We start from the raw sequence: 10,433 nt of genomic DNA, 5'->3' as shown, positions 1-10,433 counted from the left end.
CACTGCATTATTTTCATTACATGGGCTTTCACAAAGAACAGGGAGCTGAAAATCCTTCACAGACTTATTCAGGAGGCTCCCTCTCTACAAACAATAGCAAAAAATCTGTTATGTGCTTATGCTTCAGTATGTGCAGACACAGGTACACCCACCGTGTTCACTAAGTGTCACAACTGTAGTCATTCTTCCCTCTTTCTCACTTAGGATCCTGGAAGTTTCATGGGAAAGGTCTAGGGATATTTCTTACACTTTCAGGAATTTTTTTCATTATTGTTTTAGTAATTACTGGAAGTAAGGAACCTACCATTATGCTCACTGGGGAATTATTTCATGTCCTGGTATTTCCTGCTTTTTAACAATCATGGTTTCCCTTTCTAGTGAATTTTTTTCTTGCTGTTGCTGCTCACACCTGGACCCTGTTGTGTCTGCCACCAGCTATGCCTTCAAGGAAKTGTAAAGCTCATTATCTTGTTTTCCATCTTAGATGTGTTCAATATGCACCCACACCATGTAACCATCCAGCACGGAGCCTGTCCACTCAGCAAGACATCCTACTCCTGCAATGTTCTCTACTCAATCCAACCAATCGATGCTGACARCACCAAGAGTCAGGAAAGAAATGTCAGCTAATTAATTCAGAGCACCTTCTAATTACTGCTGCAAGAAAAGMACCCTTTTCTCCCCTCTTTGATATGTTAGGTTGGTTTTTGTTTTGTTCAAAGWCTTSACAGAACAAACTGGGRCTTTGCCAGGCCAGGCTTGGAGGGGACTTTGGTACCACACTGAGACTGACAGGGAAGGGGGACCCTGAAGGTAAATTTGGCATGGAAAAGTGCTGAGTTTGAACATCCCTGCATTCCTTTTAGAAACAAGTACTATCGGGATCACTTTATAAAAGGAGGYGTTGGCAGAATACATAACCCAAGGGTTTTCACTAGTTTAAAATGCCAGCAGGGACTTGGGGGAAGCAAATCTGCTTTGGKATTTTTCCAGTATTTGAGGCACAAAGCTCATGGAATGTTTTATTTATCTGGTAAAATGGTGCACAAGGATTTTTTGTGGCTTTCATTTTTCCTGTGTAAAATAAACATCTTTAGTAAAGAAGTCCACACAGGATTGAGAAAAGTTGAGAAACGCAGCTGGGCTGCATTTCATAATAAAACAGCAGAAAATCCGATCACAAAGAGTAGGTGGAAGATGATATCTGCAAGAGAAACACAGGCTAYGTGTGAGTACTTCCCTGTCAGCTCCCTTTCACCTTCTCTTCCCACCCCGTTCAATAAAACTGCATGCCCTAATGTGGCTCTGTCAACACATCAAATGTTAACAAATAGACTTTGAAAGGTGTGTTTTAAACCCTTTCCAMTCAGAAATGCTTTCAGACACCCCTATTAACCCAGCAGAACATGATTGTTCCTTTCTGGGAAGAGGGTGTGACAATAGGAAAAAGTATTGTTCAGTATTGGAAGTTATTGCTATGATTTTATTGTCCAGTGTGAGGGATGTGCCAAAAGAAGGCAAACAAAGTATGTAACACTGGGAAATAAAATCTGATTTAGAAATATTCCCACTTCTGCCAAATTTACCACTTTTTCAGYTTGTTTCTTTGAGCTATGGATTTTATGTTGACAAAGACAATCAAAATCCATGTTTGGGATTAATACTTTCATTGTCATACTTTGCTGTTTACCTGAGAGTGTGTAAAATCTGGATAAACCTTTGCCTGTATAAAAGAGGAGGAGAAAGATTACATCAGGATGATGTTTAAAACAGAGCAGAGTGCATCAGCGTGCTTTGTAAAAGCAGGACAAGAAACGTCACATTTTGAAATTCTGAATATTTCTTCCTCTTGGCTTTACTGTCTGAAGTTATAAAAGGATCCGCAGTTCTTTTCTCTTCTAACATCAATGGTGCAACAGAATGGATTACAATAATTCTACTCTACATGCATTTGTAATTTTGGCTTTCAGATTGGTGTGGATGCAGTTGATCAATGAGTACAAAGGGCTCCAGTGAAAACATAATTTGTTCCAAGCACTTGTTTCAAAAGGTGAGCCAGCTCAGAGAGAAATCCCTGGTGCCTGCAGGAGGCATCAGAGGAACAGTTGTTCTCCAGTGAGGAAACCAGATGGCAGTGCAGCCAGGGTGTCAGGAGGGACAGGCAAAAGTGTCCCTGTGACACAGGCAGGTGCTGTGGGTGTGTGTAAGGAAAAACTTTGCTGCTGCTCCTAAACCTGACATCTCTCCCACTGCTGTGCAACCTGCCAGAGTGTGTCTGAGCTGCTGCTGGGGTCACAGGCAGGTGAGCAGAGCTGTCACTGCCACTGCTGTCACAGCTCACTGTGAGTGGTTTGACCATTTGTCATAAATGCCAAAGGGGTTCTTCGACTCTCTTGCTAAAGGAGGAGAATTTCACTGAGCTCTTCTGCCAGAGCTTGGAAGGAACACCTTCTGTTYTAGACTTGTGCTGCCCCAGGGAAAAAGGGTCTGGCAGAGGGTTTTGGCTCCCCCTGCTTGCCCCTATGCTGCTGCTTCCCTGCTTCCCAGAGAAGTGGCCCATAAAGGCGGTCACTTACTGCGCACAGTGATCTCSGCCACCAAAACACCTCCGGTCTGTTCCGAGCGCTGCCTTCGTTTGTCACATGTCTCGAGAGAGCAGAGAGAAAGCCACGTATAACAAAATGAACTAAATATTATTAAAGAAAATATCCAGGCACAATTCTCACGTTTCCAGCCTAGGAAATTGCTGCATAATTTCTAGGGACTTTTTTTTTTGTTTCTCCCTGTAATTATTTTGGTGGAGASATTTAAGGAGTCTTTACAGGTTATTTTCTGAAGATTTTGGTGGGCTGTCTTTCCCACCCTGTCTTAAACAGAACAGCTGTCAAGAAGGGGGAAATTGAGCTCCCTCTGTTTAACCCATGACCTCTGTGAAGGCTTCTGTGGTCGTTTATTGCTWATGATAATTGTTGCCCATTGGGTAGAAACAGGAAACACCAAATCCTYTCCATGTAGATCAGCCAATGTCCAGCACTAATGATGCCTGTCACAGCTGACAAGGTCTGTATTGGAGGTTGTGCTCAACAGATTAAAGGTCCTTGTCCATCTCCTGACCTTTGCAGATCCCCAGCTGTGGGCATTTTTAGTACAAATCAGCATGGGGTAATTCTAGTTATGAGTTGCTTGTAAGCACAGACCACCAGCTTGGTTCAGCCTTAATTGCAGGAGACCACCAGCTGCATTTTTGAGTGGGAAGAGGACTCGAGGGTTGTCAGCCTGATGGAGCAATTATCCTGCACTGGAGGGCGAGGTGGGAATTCCACACAGTGCTGAAAGGATGATGTAGTTGTTTGGCAGCACTGCCAGCAGGGCGCATATGACGTAATAGGTTTGTGTTTTCTTTTGACTCTGATCTGTAGCTGGAAAAAAATTTGAAGATCAAACAACAAAATCTAAGAGTTTTTTTCTGTTGCCATTGAAACTTGGAATTTCTAGCAATGGATTTTTGTCAAACATGCAAATTTTGCATAAGTCAGTTCCCCTCGCTTAGCACTGAGGTTGTAGAATACAAAATGATGCCTTAATTTGGTTCCTGGACTGAGAAGGGGGTTAGAAAGAAAAACTTGGTTCACCAGGAGTGATGTTGTTGAAATGACAGCATGTTGGCCAAGGAATATCTTGGATTTTCATTTCAGGTTAAATAAAATTCAATTTAATTTTACAGCAATTACCTGTTCATTGCATGACAGAAAGAATAGCAAAGCTCTGGCTTGGTGAAGGACAGAGAGAGAAGTCTTTAGAGAAAGATATTTTGGTGGCCTGGCCCTTGCATCAGTTGGGGCAAGCAGTGGGCACCTGCCTGTGTTAAATTTTGTGCCTGAACAGCACCACACTCCCACCTAAGGACACAGGAACACGCTCTTTTGTCTCAGTTCCTGCTCCAGAGACAATTTCTGTATTTTATGCTGAATAGGATGGCTGCAAGGGCAATAACTTACTGCAGCATGCAGGGACAGCTTTCCTTGGGAAGGGGGAGTGGGAGCTTTGGGCCAGGGTGCTCTTAGCACCGAGATCTTCCGTAAAATGGAAAAAGCTCACGTTTCTTCTCTCTTTGTGTTTGGCTTGTGTTTGGCTGTAGCTGTCTGTCWGTCAGGACTGTAGTCTGGGATATTGACAGGAGCTGATTTTTCCAATGGCTCCCTTATTTCTCAACACATTTAAACAAGTGTTGCCTGTGGCATGACAGGGGTTGGGGTGYCCAGCAGTGCCACTGGGGTTCACACTGCAGTGCCCCATCTGCTGAGAGCCCTGGCACTGGCTCTGCTCCCGAGCTGCCCTCGGGCAGGGCTGGACATCCTCGGTGGGAATGTGGGAATGTGAGTGTTTCTCCAGCAGGGAGGGAGGGAGTGATGCCTTACCACAGCACAGGAGAACTTCTCGCTGTCGCAGATGTGYGTCTCACAGTGCAGCCACACCTTGGACAGCTTGGGGATGTTGCGGAAGCGGAAGGCGTTGAACTGGAACGTGGCGCGGTTGGTTTTGCCGTTCTCGTGCACGAGGATGGAGTAGTCGGTGGCACAACTGTGTGGGGTGAGGAGAAGCGGTGTCAGAGCCCTCATGGCTGTGGTGAAATATTCCCCGAGGTAACAGGCTGATGAAAGCATTTGCTCTGCTTTTCCTTTGCTCCCTTGTCCCCCAGCAACCAGCTTTCCATCATCCTCCCCTGGGTCCCACCAGCACCTACCCCTTGGTGATCAAAGGCCAGTGGATCTGGTAGAAATATTCTGAGGATGGAGTTGCCCAGCAGTTGTTGAGAACAACTTTAAACCTGGGGAGATACAAACCCCAGATCAACAAGGAATGTCCCGATTGCCAATTTATTACTCATTCCTCCTCCCTTTGCCTACCTGTCGCTTAAGCCCTTGGCTTCCACTCCAGCAAATATGTCAGAACCAATTTCTGAGGTTTCAACAACGAAGGGAGCTTCCTTTATACTTGAGAACTTGGCATTCTTTGAAAGACAAAGACAAAGGCATCGTACATTACTTGTAACACGCAAAGCAAGGCATGATTCARCTTCAGAAATCTGGGTTCTTACAACCTGCAAACTCCAAACTCTACACCGGTAGCAGCACTGTTGCAAACCCAAGATAATGTTTAAAAATCTTTTTTGTTACTATTTGGCTCGTAATGATGATAAGTACAGAATTTGGTCCTGTTAGGGTTGTAGTGTGTGTTATAGCATAGCACAGGTGGGAAGCAAGTGTGCTGCTGCTTCTGGTGGTGAGGAAAGCTGRTGGGAGTGAGAGAGTGGAGATGAATGTATGGAATGGGAATGGGGCTGGGACATGGCCACGTGCTGGGGAAAAGGAATGAAGACAAGCAGAAATCATGTGAAAAAAGSCAGCCTGATGAACATGGAGCAGCGTCTGGTGCAAAGTTTTGGTTACAAATACACTGAAGTGCCTACCTTAAACCCTATTGCTTCTTATTGGGTGAAATGGTTGCAAAGCTAGCACCAGAATCATACAAAGAGTAACATGTTTAGTCCTGACATTGATTAATCTGGTACTAAATACCCCTTTTATCTGGCTTACAATTTTAACACAATCTGTTCCTAGTTGTGCTTTTTCTAGCTGKGCTAAAATAGAGARGCTGKTTTGGTGCTTTTGACTGTGCTTTTSAGGAGAAAATATTCCAGGATCRGGWRGGACCTGGSTGCTCCAGCAGTGGAGCCATGGAGAGGCTTCAAAAGATCTGCCTGATATCAAGGGACAATATTTTGTTGGCAATAAAATTCCAGCATGACCTAAAGATCTCGGGATTACTTGAAATATCTGCCAGGTGAGAGGAACAGGGAGAAAGCTGCAAGAGGAATTCGTGGAGCTTTGCTGTGTCTCTCGAGGCCATGCAAGGCCAGCAGTACGTGCAGATTCATGCTGCTCTTGCAGTGGGACTACAAACAAGTTGTGCTTTTTCTCATAAAACCTGTCAGCAGGTTAGAAATGTACCTCTCAGCAGAAAAATCTGCCTGATTTTGAGGGATTAGAAGAACACTTGGCATGTGTCTGCTCTGTTCACTGGAAGTTTATTCCTGTTAATCAGCAGAAAGAAGAACCCCTGCCAATCCCACTGCAATTATCTGTTCCAGATTATTGATGTGCTCCACGACACACACAAGTCAGGAGCAGCAGCCCTGTGTTCTTCCACCTCTTTGGCTGAAGCCCTTGTGAGGTGAAGGTGAAAGTCTGAGTAGCAAAAAGCACTTACAGAGTAGAAGTTGAGGGCGAGCTGACTCTCAAATGAGCCAGAACTCCCGTTCTTCACGTGGACAGTGGCCACCCTGGGGACAGGAYAAATCTGTGTGTGAGTGAGGAGAGKKKATGAGGACAGGGTGAGACACAGCCCCAGAGGAGGAGGTACCTTTGGTCAAAGGCAGCCTGGTTCACCAGGTAGTTGGCATTGTACGTGCAGCTGAATGAGTAATTCACGGGCTGGCTCTTCACGATCACTGAGGAGTCATTGGAGACRATGGAGTTGTAGAAGTGATAAAGRGGATTCTTGAACTGTGGATGGTGAGACAGAGAAATGCAGGCAGTACTGAGTCTGTGTGGCATCAGAAACATTGAAACATGAAGATTTTACCTGGAGTCAAAACATCCTCCCCACAGAAACATGGTTTGGTAGCTCTCTAAGTGCTGTGCTGCCTGTTCATGTGCCTTACTAAATACAATTTCTGTGTAATACAGTTACAAGTGAATAGCAGGTTAATATCACTATGTGTGTGAGTATTTTGCCTGTAACTGCAAAGCACAGCTGTGTGATTCTTCCCTCTCCTTTTTACTGGAGTTTGCCTCCTTCTTCCTTCCCTCTCCTTTTTACTGGAGTCTGCCTCCTTCTTCCTTCAGTGCCTAAAGTTTGCTCCAAGCTGGAGAGGACAGGACTATCAATGGAGCCCAGCCATTTCCAGAGTCAGAAATGCTGACCCCGATGGTCTTACCTCTGACTGTGTCCCACAGTATGATTTGTTTTTAGGTGACAGGTCTGGRATTGTGAACTGGTAATATCCTGCTGAATCGTGGACCCCATTGTAGCAAATGCCTCCAAGCGCCAGCTGATTAATCTCCCATCCATAAGGACATTCTGGAATTCTGGTGATGATGGTTTTAGGATAGCAGTAYACCAGAATTACATCTGAAATGAAAATTATATATCTAGAGTTATTCAGTGGTAATYTCCTTTCAAAGAAGTGGGTCTGCCCACTAACTTTCCATTGAGCTTAACCTTCTGTGAGCAGGGGTGTGTGCTGGAAGGTCTCCTGATGAGAGCAGCTTTTGCTACACAAAACTGACCTTAAGGCTGTTAAATTCTGTCCTCTTTGAAAGAGTTTGGTCTTTGCCTTCTAATCAATGCAGAGCTTCATGTAATATTTTATCTTTCTGGAATAGCTGATTGAAAAGCAGAGACACTGCTGAGAAACTTGAAGTAAAAAAAGGACTGCACTGAAATCTGTCACATTAATTTAGGCTGCAGAGCTGGCCTCTGACTCTGTAACACCACTGACTCTGTAAAAAAAAATGTATTGATGAGGTGGTTTGCACTGTTTTTSTAGTGGTGTATAGATTTTGGCCACAATAGATATTCTGCCCTTTCTCCTCTCAGACTGGCACTGTACTGCCAGCACAAACTGAATTTTTMCAATTGTCAAATCAAAAGCCAAGATCTGAAAATGAACTGAGGAGCCTAGGACTGCCAACAGAGTAGGAAATGACCCAAACTCCCAGTCCTGTTAACAGCAGAGCTGTGTGTTCCCAAAYGAGGTGATTGCTAATACAGCCATGGATGTTGAACATCATAACGTACAGACTATTGCTTCATGATAGCAGAATTGGAGATTTTTCAAAGGCAGAGCTAATTTAAATGTCTGATGGAAATTTAAAGGGCAAATATTGACTAACCRTTAGTGATCTGAAAATTGAGACTTCCAACTACTACAGTAAGTAAAAAAGGCACACTGCCTGGAATTACTCAATTATTTTTTTAAAGCCCTTGACACTCTCATTTTTATGCTAAAAGCCTCATTTTGCAGCCTTTCCATGTCTGCTAGGGAATACTCAGGAAAAGTCCACTGGAGACCTTAACAACTCACTTTTTTTTTCTGGTTAACAAACCTTCAGCACATGCAGGCTGATTCTGCTTCTGTTAATGCYCAGATTTATAACTGGCAACTTTACAGCTATGAAAATTCCTGCAGTTCACAGAAGCTGCTTGTGCAAATAAAGGTACTCAAATAAATGGCCAGAGGGCCAAATACTTTAGATAGACCATGAATGACTGACAGTAATCTGACAGCAGTGAAAATAATATTGTCAGCCACTAATCTGAGGCACTAAAATGCAAACACTAAATTGAGGCGTATTCCAACATGTTTATAGAGCACATTTCATAATTGTAGTGAAATCTGCATTACAGGTCTGTCTGGCACCACATCACTTCAGTTTCTAGGCAGTAATCAGTGTGCAATTAGAGCCTTACCTTCAATGACTTTTGTGTTTTTCTTGCTATAATGTAAGTGTGGTCCAGGAGTTCAGCCCAGCACATTCAATCACCACTGGCCATCTGACTGYAGTCCATGGGACTAAAGCCCAGCTTGGGCAGCAAAGATCTGCAGCATCTAATCTGTACTATTACAGAAGATTTCTAATTGTTTTGGCTTTATTTGCCATTTTATGCTTTTGTGATTAACTCTCGCACTATGGTTATTGCACAGAGTTAAGTAYATGCCTAATTCTTTATGAGTTTGGACTTTAATGATACATTCTTTACCGTGCTAGCTCAAAGCAGATCAATAGAARAAATGTAAGGATTAGCTCTACAGAATCCACAGTTTAACTTTCTGAAGGAAAATGTTTTGATTTTGAATGAAAAAGCCCTTGGCAGCTTAACTACAAGAGAAGATCTTAGGAGACTGAAATTATTTTACCTGCTTTATTTGGGATACAAGGCCCCGCAAGAGCTCGGCCCAAGATGACCAGCAGATAAATAGCAAGAGTCACCATTTCTTGCAATGATCTGAGGACACAGGAAATAAAAGCTGAAAATGTCTTTAAACTTGGAAATAAGACCAATGCATTGTGTGCAGTCCTGAACTCTTGGCTACTGTTAAACACGTCCTTTCTGCAGAGAGAAAAAAATGACATTACTGATATTCTRTCACCCAGTACATCGACATGGTAAATAATTCCAAGACCATTACTATAACTGGGTCACTGCTGTGACAATTTCACTRTTTCAGTTTAGTGATGGCTTTTAATTATTCTAGTTTGATTTCTTGCAGAGTCTAAATCTAAAGAGTTAATAAAACCAAATGAAACCGATACAGTGGAATTGGAAAAAAAAAGAAGGAATATAAATCACTAGAAGAAATATAATGCAAGAACATATATAATGTGCTTAAAATTTAGTGCTGAAACGACTCTCTCTGGTGATGGCTATTCTGATGTATATAATGTTTTGATAGATTATACATTTTCTCCTTTGCTTCTAAATGTGGAGTTTCTAGAAAAACATCCATAGCAGTAATTTACATTTACATTTCAGGCCTCAAACCTGCAAGCTGTTCCCCATAGGGGAAGAACATATACAGCCTRTGGGATTGGGACTGCAGTTCTCAGATTTTTCCCTTTGTACACTCTTCAGTATCAACCCTCATACACACATCACTAAGCAGACTAAGTCAGAAGTAGCAAATATCATTGAAGTAAAGAAAAAAAAAAAATCTTTCCAGTTCAGAAGTTGTAACAAAACCAATCGATTTCAACATTTTCACTCAGCCTCTATTTAAAAATACATATTTATAAAAGGGTCATAAAGTACATATCTGTGACAATTACTTCTAATTATAATCCTATGCATTCTACAAGAAAWTAATGGTTATACCTACGAGACGGGAAGGAGCTAATTATTTCAGATTTTCATTCCAGTCTTATTCCAAAAGCAGCGCTGTCAGCTCTTCCCAAGATGTCCTCTTTCAAATGAGCCCAGCTGGTGTTATCTTCGCTTTATATAAGCAATCTTGTAAAAGGAGCCCATCTCTGGTTAAATCTCAGCCCGCCGGTATTGTCCAGTGTGAGAGGGGGAAAAAAAAAGAGTTATAGAAAAGCAGTTCTCTTCCCCTAGATGGGACTGCATTGCTGCTATKTGATTTTTGAAAATCTTTCCACAGTGGTTTTTTACAGACCTTGAAAACAAGTGAATRGAAACCTGCCGAAGGTGCAAAATGTTTTTGTTTATGAGCTTATTAGAAAAATGTAGAATTTCTGCAGAGRTGAAGCTAAAACTGCCTTCTAGAATTCAGTGAAAATGTATTTATAAGAATTAGATGCTTGCCTTAAATGGCTTATTGGCAAATGTCACACGTTTGTGCCATAGAA

At 42.6% G+C, this 10,433-nt stretch overlaps 1 protein-coding gene across 1 annotated transcript; it reads right to left on the bottom strand.

Annotated features, from left to right (window-relative positions):
• Positions 1-1,116: 1,116 nt before the first annotated feature.
• Positions 1,117-9,136, bottom strand: TECTB (tectorin beta). Its single transcript, XM_057380608.1, has 10 exons — positions 8,984-9,136; positions 7,001-7,194; positions 6,424-6,566; positions 6,271-6,343; positions 4,908-5,011; positions 4,745-4,828; positions 4,419-4,581; positions 2,577-2,646; positions 1,691-1,723; positions 1,117-1,204 (listed from the first exon to the last, which is right to left on the bottom strand). The coding sequence occupies exons 1-10, from the start codon at positions 9,057-9,059 to the stop codon at positions 1,152-1,154; spliced, it is 993 nt and encodes a 330-aa protein (XP_057236591.1). The 5' UTR covers positions 9,060-9,136; the 3' UTR covers positions 1,117-1,151.
• Between the last annotated feature and the right edge of the window lie 1,297 nt (positions 9,137-10,433).

This window comes from Malurus melanocephalus, unplaced genomic scaffold (genome assembly GCF_030028575.1).
Source record: "Malurus melanocephalus ecotype Western Australia unplaced genomic scaffold, MMel_1.1 scaffold_463, whole genome shotgun sequence".
Taxonomy (NCBI): Eukaryota; Metazoa; Chordata; class Aves; order Passeriformes; family Maluridae; genus Malurus; species Malurus melanocephalus.
The sequence above is the reverse complement of the archived record's forward strand: the minus strand, read 5'-3'. Positions and strand labels throughout refer to the sequence as shown.